General features: G+C 48.0%; 1 protein-coding gene across 2 annotated transcripts in view; it reads left to right on the plus strand.

Moving 5' to 3' along the window:
* Positions 1-14,541, plus strand: part of TRPC5 (transient receptor potential cation channel subfamily C member 5) — a 110,570-nt gene that overhangs the window by 84,159 nt on the left and 11,870 nt on the right. For both annotated transcript variants that reach the window (XM_077185807.1, XM_077185808.1), the window contains exon 8: positions 14,175-14,381. In XM_077185807.1, the coding sequence (XP_077041922.1) occupies positions 14,175-14,381 (207 nt within the window). The remainder of the gene's footprint in view (positions 1-14,174; positions 14,382-14,541) is intronic.

A 14,541-nucleotide genomic window follows, 5' to 3' on the forward strand; every position in this document is an offset into this window, starting at 1 on the left:
GGTGACTCTGCAGCAGCAGGGGCAGTATCAGTGGAAGAACAGCAAGCAAGGGCTGTGCAGGATGGAAACCATGGGCTGTGAGCTGCTGGGAGAGTTGCAGGTGAGTTAGGGTGATAAATGGTGCACAACAGCACTTTAAAGAGACATGTGAACCCTCACAGCCTTCAGATGTTCTGGGATAAAAGTACAAAGATGTTTAATACCTCAGGGATTACTTACACCAAAGGGAGCCTGAGAAAAATTCCCTCTAACTCCCATGTGGGAAGGTGTTGCAGCCTCGAGTGTGTGATGCAGTGTCTGTGTGCAATGTTGGAATAATGACTTCAGCAGTGAGCATAAAATCACAAAATTGTTCTGTATATTGTATTTTGTATCCTCCTCTTGGTTGGTATCTCTGTGATTTCAAGCTGGCTCATCTCACACAGCTGTTCCTGCAAAAGGCTGCAGTCTTTAAAATAAAAATAAGTTTTAAGTGTGTCTCTGAGAGTAGTGTATGTCTAAATTGGAACTTAGTTGCCAGTGTTTGTGTTGCAGGAATCAGGGCATTGGGCACCAACTTCAGGGTGAAGTTTTAGATGATAAAATTAAATGGAGTGGATTAACACAAGTAGTTAAGAAGGAGAATGAAGAAAAGAAATATTTTGCATAGCAATACAAAAGCAGCTAAAAAAATAAATAAAACTTTGACAGTAAGTATAGGGATATTAGATATGGAATTTTCTCAATTTTTGCAGGCTAGAGAGCTTAAAAATTAAGGCACAGAGAAACATAAAGATTTTTCAGCTCCCTATTACGTTGTTTCCAAGATAACTTTGGATTTCCCCCAGGTGGCAGTTTCAAACTTTTCTTCTTCTGCAAAGCACACAGATTCCTCCACTTTTCTGCAGCAGCTGAACTCCCTCAGCACCATGGCAGTAATTGCTACCCAGTTTAATTCACTGCACCAGCAGAAATTCTCTTCCCCACTGTGATTTGTGACCCTCAGGACTGTCAGAAAATGCTCCTCTGCTTGCACGACCTGCACAGTTATTACCTGGTGGTTTGGCTAAGGAGGAATTTTATGAATCAATAAACTTAGTTTGAAGTACAACAGCTGCCCAGTCCGTGCAGATGGCAGATTTTGGGGTGGTGGCTGTTCCCCTATAGAGGTAAGGCCAGCTCCTAAATCTGGTCTCAGAACTAAGCTCTTTTAAAGCATCAGGAAATGTTCATTTCACCAGGCCCATTTCAGCACCATTAATTTGAATTTCTTAGAAATTAAACCATCAGTTTTTAACTCTGTAATACAGCAGGAAATGAAATTATGCTCTTGTTGTGTTGCCAGTACAAGCTGGGATCAATATTTCTTGAAGCTTTTTATGGTGCAGTGAAACAAGGGGGTTCTGGAGAGAGGATGAAATGGCTCTTCCTTGGTTTGCAGAGGAGTGAAATACTCCTTTGTCCCTCAGTTTTGTGGCCCTCAGAGCCTCCTGCTGACCAGCACACACATCTGCTGCTCACTGCCCACATGCAGAAGTGTTTGAGGTGCAGGTGACACACTCACAGCTTTGCTTTATTCTACAGCACTGCTCTAATTACCCAGATCTCAATTACTGCACTCATCTGTGGATCAGCAGTAATTAATTGAAATGGGAAATTCTCCTGCACTCAGTCAGGGCCTTCAGTGACACTTGGGCAGGCAGACAGGACAAGGGGCATGGCCTTGAGCTAAAGGAGGGTGGGTTTAGATCAGGCATAAGGAAGGAATGGGCAGGCCCTGGCAGGGTGGGCAGGCCCTGGCACAGGGTGCCCAGAGCAGCTGGGGCTGCCCCTGGATCCCTGAAGTGCCCAAGGCCAGGTTGGACAGAGCTGGGAGCACCTGGGACAGTGGGAGGTGTCCCTGTGGCAGGGGGTTGGAATGGAATGAGCTTTAAGGTCCCTCCCTGTCAGAACCCAGGACATTGCTCTGGCTGCCCTGAAGGACTCGAGACCCTGGCAGGGGGCTCAGAGACCTTGGCACGGAGTCACAAACACCTGTGCCTTTGATTATCACCCATGGAAACAATTACCAACTTTGTGTGAAGAGTTACAAGCCACAAGAGTTTGAGTAGAAAGGTAGTGAATTTATCACAGGGTGAAAAAGTAGAATTTTGGGGATTTAGAATGGGGGTTCAATAGGCAAGATGGAAGAATCTGGGCATGTCCTATCCTACTTCTTCTTGTCCTCCATCTTCTGCTGTGATGGTGGCACTTTTGGATTGATTTAAGGTAGAGACAGACTGTCCAACATAGGTGACAGGTATGGGGAAATTATTGTAAATAAAGTACACAGAGTTCTGAGCATAAAAAGCCAACACCACCCTGAGGGCAGGGACTGTGCCCCAACCCAACCTGCTGGACAGATCTCAGCAGGTCAGAGAAAGAATGGAACAGATAAGAGAAAATAAACAACTTTGAAAAGCAGAACCGAGGAATCTCAACTTCATCTTCAGTCGCTGGGCTGGGAAAAAAGAGACTTTCTAACCCCTCAGGAGCCATTTCAGCCACAGAGACCTGAGACCTCCCAGCCCAGCCCGTTCCATGACTCCATGATTTCTGTTCCATTTCCCATGGAGTGCAGTCCATGTGAAGAGATGCTGGAGCCCACCTCTCGTGCAGTGGGGTTGATTCCCAAGACCGAGTGCTCTCTCTGACCTTGGGGCTGGGTGTGGGGGGCTCCCAGCAGATTTTTATTGCAAAGTGAAATATTCAGCAGTGGTGTGTTGGGATGCTCCCATACAGCCTGTGTGTCTGAAATTAGCCCTGGAGCCTGGCTCCAGACTGGCAGGCAGCTTAATTGCTTTTTGTTAGCAAGCTAAAGGATTCATTTGAAGGTGTAGAACTGTTTGTCTTTTTGCTGGCTTTGGCCTAATTACATGTAACCCATGGACTTGAATCACATTGTTAATATTCATATGGAGTTTGCAGAGCCTCTAAATAGAGGCACTCGATGTGCTCCAGCTTCACATGCTGCATCTTCTGTTCTTAGACCAGACAAAGCCTGTGCTCCATCCTGGGATCCAATCCTGCCTCTCCTGTGAGAACTGGCAGCAGAATCAGGTGGTTCAGCCTTTCTGTTGCTTTCAATCTTTGAAACCACAGGAGTTTATGTGTCCCTGGGAGCCACCATGGCCAAACCATCTTGGGGCTTATTCAGGGCAGAAGAGTTACACTTGAATAAAAAAAAAAGGAGAAGAGCTTGCAATCTGTAGATGAGCCCCGGCTGATTTAAGATATTCCAGGGAGTTTGCTGGCATTTATTTTTGGCATTTTCAGGGCTGGGCTCTGGGGATTTTTGGTGTGGTTAACACCCCAGTGCCCTGCCTGACAGGTCAATAACTCTCTGCCCATTTCGTGTGAGCAGCACAGCAAGGTTTGCTCTTGCTACATGATAGAAGTTGAAGTATCCAGATGGAACCACATAGGTTGCAGCCCCTGCATTATCCCATCTTTTATTTAGGCCTGACAAGCTCAATTAGCATTATCTTGTGCTTCTGCATCGAGGGGACTCTTGTTAGAAAGGCAGGAGAAAAGAGGAAAAGTGAAAGATAAAGGAAGAATATTACTGAGGAAAAAGCAGTGAAATACTAAAAGGGATTTATCTAGGAAGAGCTTTCCCCTGGTACTGAACAATGGAAACAGCTATATTACTAAGAACTCTCTGAAATATGCCTTCTTAGCTGCCAGTGCTTCAGAGATTTCCTTTTGCAACATGCTGCAATCTTGCAAATAAATGGGTGCTGATCATACAGGTGAAAGAGGATACACACAACCACTCCTAATTAAATGGGGATATGATTAACAACCTGTTTCTGTTTGCTGGGCCTGTTCCCTGTAGCCACTCAGCTAAAACCCTGTGTTTTGGGGGAGAAAACAGAGCCTTCTCTCCTGAGTCAGTGCTATCTGCACAGCTCAAGGTTCCCTTACAGACTCAAGCAATCTCATACATTTATAATCTGTCCCTTCCCTTCGGCTCAAGGATGGGTTTATATGGTCAGGACACAGGATTTTTAAATTTTTCAGCAATTACTCAATTTTTGGCAGCCAAGCTCAGGCACTGCATTTAAGCAGGCTGCCTTCCAGAGGTGTTGGGCACCTGCTGCTCCCTCTGGTGCTGTGACCTTTCCAGGCTCAGTAAAACACATAATCCAGCCCCTCTCCTGTGCTGAGGAAAGGCAGTTTATGGGCAGCCATAAAAGAGCAGAACACTGAGGCATTTGGTGTCTGAGCACTTGCACAGAGTCGTGTTCCTGCCAGGAGCAGGAGGGGACAGGAGGAGCAGCAGCCTTGCCTTTGGTTCTGGGGAGATCAGGGAATTCTGAGATTTGGGGAGGTGAAGCCTGGCACCTCCAGAACCCCCTGCCAGCCCCAGAGGCTGTTCCAGCCCAGTTTCACAGTGTTCTGCTCCATCCTCAGCAGGACACCGTGACTCACAGGCTGGATTTTGGTTTCTGGGCTCTGCCTGTGGTTTGTCCTTCCCCTTTGAAGTTCACCTGCAGCAGCTGAGCTGGAGGAGCCAAGGTCAGCCCAAGTGCTTGCACACAAAGTGCTGAATTCTGCAGTGCTCCTTCCTTCCAGGGCAAGTTTGTGCCAGGGAATCATCCTGGCTGTGTCCAGCAGGGAATCCAAGGTTCCCATCCACCTGCAGTAGGTGGCCTGGACTGACAGACTGAGCACCCTGAGGCTGGAACAGAGAACTGAGTTTGATTCCTGAGCTTTGGGAATGGCTGCTCAGAGAGGAGCAGCCACTTTCTTGAGCCCAGCAGTGTCTCCAAGTGTAATGCAGATGTGATACCTTTAGCAATGAGAACTTCATGGACTCTTAGAATGGCTTGGGTTAAAAAAAGACCTTTGAAGATCAAATCCCAGCCTGACTGGCTATGCAGAAAAAAAATCAAAGACAATCTTCTGGAAATAGGGCAAGTAAAAATGAGGCTAAGTTTGTTTATTTTTTGCCTTAGCACTTACAGAGTCATCAGCACTCCAACACTTTGGGTTATCCATACCTGCTCAGCCCTCCAGTTCTCCAGGACATGTGAGAGTTACTTGGTTTTGACCTGGCTGGAGGTGGTTAAGTTATCAGCACAGATGCCCCTTATCTCTCTGACCTTCAGCACGAAAAGAGGCTCTTATCAGGCAGTGATGGAGGAGAAAGAATGGATGGCAGGAAGAACAAAGCCTTAGTGATATCTTCCTGCTGAGGCTTTTAGAGAGCTGTTTCTCTGCATGACCTTCCCACTGCTCAGATTTATTTGACTATTAAAATAAAAACTGAACTTAACTGGAATATGACTGCAAAAACAAAAAGGTGTCAGTTCCCATAATTTAACTGCAATAAAACCAGCACAATCCCCAGTTCTCTGTGTTTTCTCCAATATAATATTCCCTGGCCTTCTCATTAGCTATCGTTGCTTCCATCCAAGATGCTGCTGGGAGATGAAAACTATTTGATATATATCTATATATGTACATATAACCTAAATACGTTGTGGAATGCAGCACATTGCAAGCCATAATAAAAATTTTAATTATGAATATCTTCTGCACATGGAAGTTATAAATAGCAGAGATGCTAAAGCATGCATTTTCCAAGTCCAAACAAACTGATTCCCTGGGGCTGGCAGAAGCAGCCAAGGCTCTGGGCAGGGATGGGCAGTGCCACAGCTCCTGTGACAGGTCTGCTGGGGGAATGTCCCTGCTCTCTGCCCCACCTGCCGTGCTCAGAAGCCACTTGTGGTTTTCTTTTCCATTGCAACCAACCCCATTTCCATAATTCCTGAGCCTCTTTGGCTGTGCTCCAGAGATGGAGTCCTTTATCCAACCTGTAACAAAATGCAGGTCCTGTGCTGTGTCTTGTTGACATTGCAGTGGCCATTCCCAAGAGGGGGGCCTTGGACACTGCAAAATTAAGGACATTTTTCCTCATTTCCTCCATTGCAGTGTGTTCTTTCATGGGCTCTGCCATGTGGGACTTTCTCCCCAGCTTTTAGGTTCTGAAGGCTCACAGTCCCAGTGATGGCTTATCTGCTATATAAAACCTTGCATTTGAGGTTTTTTCTCCCTTGTGCTGTTTGCTTTCCTAAGGGCCTTGCTGCCTTTTGCCAGACTGTCACAGACATCTTTTATGAAAAATCCTTTCCTTAGGATTTTTCCTCCTGAGAAGCTGAGAGGCCTCAGGAACAAAATGTAACCAATGGTTATCTGCTGCTGTGGAATGCAACAGGTGCATGTGGGATTGGGCTCATGTGGTTGTTTCTAATTAATGGCCAATCACAGTCAGCTGGCTTAGACAGAGAGCTGAGCCTCAAACCTTTGTTATAATTTCTTTCCTATTCTATTCTTAGCCAGCCTTCTGATGAAACCTTTTCTTCAATTCTTTTAGTATAGTTTTAATATGATATATATGATAAAATAATAAATCAGCCTTCTGAAACATGGAGTCAGATCCTCATCTCTTCCCTCATCCTAAGACTCCTGTGAGCACCATCACACCAGACAAGCTCTTACCTGAAGTCAGTTCACTGCATCCTGGTCCAAGAATTCACTTTCCTTGTTTCCCTTGCTATTATTTATTTGTGAGCCTTTCCTCAGGACCCACCCATGCTCCCTTTCTGTGCTGGAGCCAAAATCCCCCTGTGTATCCCTTGGAGCTCATCCTGGGGAGCTGCTCTCCCTTTCCCCCCCTGCCCTGCCTGCTGCTGCAGGGGCTGCTCCAGGTGGGTTTTCCCTGATTTTCCCCTGCCAAGGGCTGCCTGTCCCAGGGCACTGCCACTGCAGCTGCTGCCCAGGACCTGCCTTGTACTCCTCAGTGCTTTCATCTCTTCTCTGGCTGTCTCATCCCATAACTGTTCTAATTGCTTTTCCTAATACTAGGTTGTCCTCCTTTAGTAATTTTTCTTGTATTATTTTGGAGATTGATCCTATTAAGTTCTTACCCTTCAGTATGTCGTCCCCAGCTTTGAAAGCAAAGTCATTTGTTGCCAGCTGCAGCTGAATTACCTATGCATTAATTGACTTTGTAGCTTCCTGATTTTCTCACAGACTTTTTCTTTCTGTGACATCCTTTCTTTTGAAAAATGTTAAGCAGCACTTACGTCAAATAGCCTGCTTGGAATTTTGCTGCTTGCTTCTCTGAGCTTGTCACCAAACCCCCGAGCTCTGCTGATGTTATTTCCACTTTGCCTGACACATATTACAAAATTAACAGCTTTGAAACAGCACAAGAGTTGCCTGTGTGGAGCTCTGTAAAGATTAAATTTCTCCTGACCCTCTTTCTGCAGTGCTTTCTGTTCAGGACACACAAGGGCATCTTTCTTGTGCTAGCCTGCTTGAAAGCCAGCCCTGATACATTTTCTGTGCAGTTTCCTGCTCTGGGTTTAGCACAGAGCAATAAAGAGGCACGTGGAGAGAGAAATGTATTGAATAGAGTCTAATGACTTCTCTTAGGCTTTGCAGCACTGCTAATTACACAGCAAAAAAGGCACCTTTGAAGTTCCTGTGCCTCTGGGGCAGCCAGCCTCCCTTACTCAGTAGCCTGCAAGGTAAATGTTCCATCTCCTCCTTCCTTCCCAGAGCAAAGTACAGCTCGGGCACATCCTAATCCTGTGGGGCTGCTGCTGGTGGCTGCTCCTGCTGCAGGAATCACTGCAGCTCCTGCCTGCACTCCTGGCACAGCCAGAAAGCTTCCCAGCCCTCCTTGAGAGGCACTCAGCCACAGGCAGCCAGCCTGGTCCCCAGGGCACTGTCAGAGCCATCTGTATCTGCATCTGACAGGCAGCAGCCTGATTCCAGCCTAGCCCACTGCCTGTTGTGTAATGAAACACAAGAAAGGCTCACACAGCCCTTTTGGTGCCAGCCAGAGTGATGTTGGAGATCTTGGTAGGTTATTCCTTCCACGTGGCTGTGGGGAGGATTTGCATCCCAGGAACTCCCAGGGGAAGGGGCAGGAGCCCCTGGGCACCTCTGAGGGGCACAGAGGAGCTGGAGCATCATGGAGCTGGTCATCCTGGCATTGTTTGACAGTGGAAAAGCATGGAGCTGGTCATCCTGGCATTGTTTGACAGTGGAAAATCATGGATCTGGTCATCCTGGCATTGTTTGACAGTGGAAAAGTTGGAGGATCTCAGCATGCCTGGCTGCAGAGCATCAAATCATCCCAGCATTTCATAGATTCGTGGAATGATTTGGGTTGGAAAGGAGCCTTAAAGATCATCTTATTCTGTGGAGGGATAGAATGTAAAAAAATAAAGAGTGCAGAAGGTGGTCTCACACCTGAGGAGTTGCAGCTGTACTAATCACCAAAGATTAGGAACAGACCTGCCCTTAATAGGCCACACCTGTGTCCAGTAAGAAGACAAGAGCTACAAAAGAGTGGATTAGCTGGTGGAGAAGAGAGGTGGAGTTTGTTGGCTGAGCTGTGAAGAACAAGGAGTCAGTGCTGTGAGGAGCTGCCCATGAGAAATCACCAAGGAGGATAGAACTTTTGCAATAAGATGACAACATTATTCCACCCCCTGCCATGGGCAGAGACACCTTCCACTGTCCCAGGTTGCTCCAAGCCCTGTCCAGCCTGGCCTTGGACACTTCCAGGGATCCAGGGGCAGCCCCAGCTGCTCTGGCACCCTGTGCCAGGGCCTGCCCACCCTCACAATCAAGGAATTTATCTTAATATCTAACCCTGCCCCTGGGAGCTGAGGGTTTGAGCCACAGCTCTGCACCAGCCTGATCCAGAGTGCAGGGACAGCTGCAGGACCCACAGGATGCCAAGAATCCATCTCAGCCCTGAGCCAACCAAAACTTGGGGCTATCCCAGGGCTTCCAGGGGCATTAAGAACTTAAGACCAGGAGACAGGACTCCCATGCCTTGATTTGCCCCAGGCTTTCCATGGGATGAGCTTCAGCTCCTGTGTGCTAAGAGGAATTCACAGTGATTCCCTGCACCTGCTCCCAGGCAGGAGGGAGCTGCAATAACTCCTGGGGAGCTTAAGGAACCTGGAGCCTGTGGCAGAAGTGTCCCCCTCGTGCAGAAAGGTGACAGCATCTTCCCAGACAGCTGGGTCTCTGTGGCTGGGTCAGCACTCACTGCTGTCATTGGCAAAGCATAGCCCAACCTGCGTGGCCAAGGAGGAGAGGTGATGGAAATCTTTATAGAAAACATCTCAGAAACTGTAAACAACACATTTTCTACACAGAGATAAGGACGGAGATTCATGTCTGAATTACCATGGATAATTAGTGTAGCAGGTAATCATTTAAAATCTGGCACATCTGTGAATACATCACTTTGACTGAATTAGAAAATATTTGCAACTGCTACAGTGAAATGGCTTCAGCCATCCCACAGGGAAATCTTTGTGGGAGATTAATTCTCACTTCAAATGGCAGAGATTTGCAAGAGGATTATGTGGCCAGGATGACACATTCACATTGTGATAGGAAGTGAGACAGGTTTTTTTTCCTCACAGCAGAGCCAGTGCTGGTTTCTTTGAGTTCATGGATTCTTTGAGCTTGAGGGCTCGGCCCTCTTAAGTGTGGAGTGTTTGATAGCTGAAACGCTGAGCAGTGCTTGAAAGAAAACGGTGACAAGAACAAGGGTGAGAGAGACAGAAGCTCTCAAAGAGAGGACACTGAAATCCCAACTTAGATTCAAATTCCTGAAGCAGCAAGGTCACGCTGGCAAAGCTAGTGAATGTGGGGTTTGAGCTTATTATAAATGCTACCAAAGAGTTGTCAGCTAAGAACAATGCATGAGGCAGCACAGGGCTGGGAGGATCCTCACTCACTGCTCAGACTCAGGCAGCTCCCAAAAATGTGTCTCCTGCCCAGGGGCCAGCAGTCACTGGGGAACAGCCCAAACTTGGAGCACACCTGGTGGGGCCACATTCCCAGCCAGTGCAGGGACTGATGTCCTGGCTGTAAGTCCCAGGTGCTCCAGGTTTGAACTGGGTACAGAACAGACACTGAAGTGGTTTTTTGGTGCTCAGCATAGGAGGAGAGTTTGGGGAGCTGTAGCTTTGTGTGAGGATTTTATTGCTTACAGCACTAAGGAGAGCTCTAACCAAGAAAATGGTGGTTTCCTGGCACACAAAGACATTGTCAGTAAAATTGAAGTGTCTCTTCGCTGTATATTTCCAACACAAAACTGCTGCCAGGAGCTCTCATCTGATTTGCTCAGGTTCACAAAACATCAAGGTGAATAATTGAGACAGGCTGCGTTTGCAAACTCTGGGGAATTTGCAGCAGCAAAACAGAGAAGGGGAGAAAAGACACTTTGAGCTTGGTAAGAGGGTCTGGTCTGTCTTTTCAGAGAGGTTATGGTGCACTTGTTGCCTGAGACAGCACAAGAAGAAATGCAGGTGGGGTGAAGCCAGCATCCACAGACACAGCCAGACCAGCAGGGATTTGTTCAGAGCAGCCTCCAAACTTCCCAAGGGAAAAGCCTTGCTGAGCTTCACAGCTCTCAGCCCTAGGAAAGCCCGTGCAGTCACAGAATCCAGAATGGTTTGGGTTGAGATCACCTTTTCCAAGCCTCTGCCATGGGCAGGGACACCTGCCATGAGAGCAGGCTGCTCCAAGCCCTGCCCAGGCTGGCCTGGGACACTCCAGGGATGAAGTGTCCCACCCAGCTATTTTAAAAATGAAACAACAAAAAGTTTTAAAAAAAACCCACTTTGTGCAGAAAAGCTTTTTAAGCCTTTTCCTTCCTTTCCCAGAAACAAATTTGCAATCCCCAAGGTAGAGATTTGCCTTACCTTCCTCTTCAAACAGCATCCAGCATCCAGTGCCAAGCTGCATCTGCCCAGGACGGGCCCTTTGATGCTGTGCTGGAGGAAACTGCAGCCAGGTGCCCACTCCTGATCCCACACTGACACCGGGCCTTTGATGGGCTCTTGTAGAGGGATGGGGTGGATTTGTCACAGAATATCACAGAATATGCTGGCCTGGGAGGCAGCACATTCACACCTACTCCTGTGCTGACAATGAACTCAAAAGATCCGTCTCTATCCAAAATAAGTGTTTGCACTGTCCTTCAGCTCCTGCCTTGCCCGGAGCTCCCCAGCTGCCCCAGGCAGTGCTGCCAGGTTTAGTTCCTGCTCAGCCCCAGCAGGGCTGTGTAATCCACCCCTGGGCTCATGCAGATCTTCCCCTACAAAATGCTGTAGATGCTCAGACCAGCAACGTGCAGCTGCCACTGGGCTTTTCCTGGTGAAGAGCAGGGGAGGTTTAGCTTGGATATCAGCAAAAACTCCTTTTCCTAAAGGTTTGTCCAGCACTGGCACAGCTGCCCAGGGCAGTGGTGTGGTCCCCATCCCTGGAGGGATTTAAAAGGAGGGTGGATGTGGCACCTGGGGCCAGGGGTTAGTGGTGGTAGCCTTGGGGAATGGCTGGAGTTAATGATCTCAGAGGGCTTTTCCATGAGAAATTATTCTATATCCAGGTGAAGCACGGAAAGTGCAGCTCAGGCCCCTTCTCTCCCCCCTCCCTGGTCCCTCTGGGCTCACCTGGCCTGCAGTGCCCATCCCTCCTCTTGTTTCAGCTCTGCCTGTGTGGGCAGGGAGCAGCCAGCCCTGCTTCTGGAAGGGGCTGAGGCAGAGACAAATGAACTAAAAATGAGCAGGAGTTTTTATTTTCCTTTTCCTTTACTTTTCCTTTTCTTTTCCTTTTATTTTTTTCTCTTCCTTCCTTTCTTTTCCTTTCTTTTCCCTTCCTTCCTTCCTTCCTTCCTTCCTTCCTTCCTTCCTTCCTTCCTTCCTTCCTTCCTTCCTTCCTTCCTTCCTTCCTTCCTTCCTTCCTTCCTTCCTTCCTTCCTTCCTTCCTTCCTTCCTTCCTTCCTTCCTTCCTTCCTTCCTTCCTTCCTTCCTTCCTTCCTTCCTTCCTTCCTTCCTTCCTTCCTTCCTTCCTTCCTTCCTTCCTTCCTTCCTTCCTTCCTTCCTTCCTTCCTTCCTTCCTTCCTTCCTTCCTTCCTTCCTTCCTTCCTTCCTTCCTTCCTTCCTTCCTTCCTTCCTTCCTTCCTTCCTTCCTTCCTTCCTTCCTTCCTTCCTTCCTTCCTTCCTTCCTTCCTTCCTTCCTTCCTTCCCTTCCTTCCCTCCCTTCCCTCCCTTCCTTCCCTTCCTTCCCTTTCTCTCTCTCATTCTTTTTCTTCTCTCTCTCCTTCCTTCCTTCCCCCACTCCCTCCCTCCCTTCCATGCTACAAACTGCCTTTTTTTTACTCCCCAGGACTTCATTTCCAGCAGCATCAACTCGTGACACTTCCCAGCAATGCTGCAGTTCACCTGTTTATGGGGTGTGATGGTGTTTGAGGAAAAAGGGGCAGGACAGGCTGCACCTCTGAGCTCCCCTGTGCCTTGCAAAGAGCCCCTGTGGTAAACTGGCAGGGGACAATGATGTTCTGGGCTGGTTCAGACCATCTGCAGAGATTAATGTGCTCCTGGGCCACCGAGACAGTCGTTCTAAATCCAGGGCTGCACATAATTTGAATACATTACTGAAATGGAGTTCAGCTGCACCTCACTGTCAAAATGTGAGCATATTTTACCCGTGTCAGGGCGCTGGAGCATGGCCAGAGAGCCAGTGCAGTAATTTTTTGGGTAGATGTTCAGCAATATTTTATTAAACTCCCTGTCCTACACTTCAGTGCCTGCCTGCCAGAGCTGCAGCCCAGCACCCCTCGCTCAATAAGCTGCTTGTTCCAGCCTCGCTGAAATCTCCTCAGAAAATTAAACTCCTGCATTGTCCTTTTCTCCCACCTTGTGCTGTTCTTAGCCTGAATCACCGTGGCTCTGGTTTAATCTGGTGTCAGACACCGTTCGCGCCAATGCTGAAATGTCACAACCATCAGCTTAGCGCTGCTCTGCAGAGGTAACAACACACACTACACCACTTCTGCTCACTGTGCTGGTGTCAGCTGCGTTCAGCACAAATTATTTCCCCCCCTTTTCTGCCTAATGTCAGAATTTCTGCAGAACCTACAAAACAGTGGCATTTTTTTCGACTTTAAAACTGGCACAGAGCAGCACGAGATCTGGTTTGGGTCTCTGCAGCATCTCTGGCTGCAGGGAGCTCCCTCTGCCCTGGTGTTGGAGGGAATATGCACTGTGTTACTGGGCTGGCTCCACCATCATTAAAAATTGACTGAATTTTGCTCCCCAAACACAGCTATTCTGAAGTCTGTAAGGTCAGTCCCTTCCATAGCTCAGCATTCCTTTCCTGGGGACTGTATGGACCATGTGTCTGTCTGTGCAGCTCTGAAATGCTGGTTTTAACTTCCCACCTCCACTTTGTTGGGGTGAAAAACACCAGGGCACAGCAAGCCATCATGGTGATAATATAAATACAAAACCCACCAACCCAAGAGTAAAATGTCTCCTGGCTTCTGTAAGGATAATGCAGAGGCAAGATGTAAAATACAGCACACATAAAATGTGTCATTTCCTTATAAGAGCAGAATTAATGGAGGCTATAAAAAACAAATCAAAAACCACTATGGAAGACCTTTTTTCTCAGGAAAGAATATGAGAATTCATTTGATTTAGACATGAGGAACAGTGGTTTCTGATAATAAAAGTGCTAGCAAAGAGCAAAATAAGAGATGTGTTTTCCTGCTTCCTGCATTGGTGAGCTAATAAGCACAACCTCTTAAGGACAAAGCTGGCCTCTAGCACAGGGAATTCTCCTTGCTGGTATTTCTCTATTCTGGCTTCTAGCACACAGGATTCTCCTTGCTGGTATTGCTCTATTCTGGCCTCTAGCACACAGGATTCTCCTTGCTGGGTTTTGCTCTCCTCTACCTCTAGCACACAGGATTCTCCTTGCTGGGTATTGCTCTATTCTGGCCTCTAGCACACAGGATTCTCCTTGCTGGTATTGCTCTCCTCTGACCTCTAGCACAGGGAATTCTCCTTGCTGGTATTGCTCTGTTCTGGCCTCTAGCACACAGGATTCTCCTTGCTGGGTACTGCTCTCCTCTCAGTGGTTGGTATTTTTTCACTCCAGTTACATTTCACACCAATTTTTTGATGCTCATCCCCAGCAAGGGAGCTGTAAGGGGTGACACTGCTCTGCCTGCAGCTGGGGAAATCCCTCACACCTCCCCTGCTCAGCCTGGCTCCAGGAACAGCTGCCTGCAGCTGCTGATGGTCTCTGCCCTCCTCCCCCAGGACCACGCGGACATCGAGTGGAAGTTTGCGCGGACGAAGCTCTGGATGAGTTATTTTGATGAAGGCGCCACTCTGCCCCCTCCCTTTAACATTGTCCCCAGCCCCAAGTCAGTCTGGTACCTCTGCAAGTGGATCCACAACCAGCTGTGCCCAGGAGATGACTCTGACAACGAACAGAAGAGGCACGAAAACCTCAAAACATTCACAGTAAGGAGCTCATGGGCCTGTGCTTGGTTTCTGGAGGGTGTTGGGGATATTCAGGGTTCTGAGGGATCAGCAGGGGTTGCTGGATCATCACTTGCTGTCTGGGTTTGAACAGACAGGTGTCTGCTAAGGAGGGCAGGAGCCTCCCCTGAAATGGGAAATG

The sequence above is a fragment of the Agelaius phoeniceus genome, chromosome 14, assembly GCF_051311805.1.
Source record: "Agelaius phoeniceus isolate bAgePho1 chromosome 14, bAgePho1.hap1, whole genome shotgun sequence".
NCBI lineage: Eukaryota > Metazoa > Chordata > Aves > Passeriformes > Icteridae > Agelaius > Agelaius phoeniceus.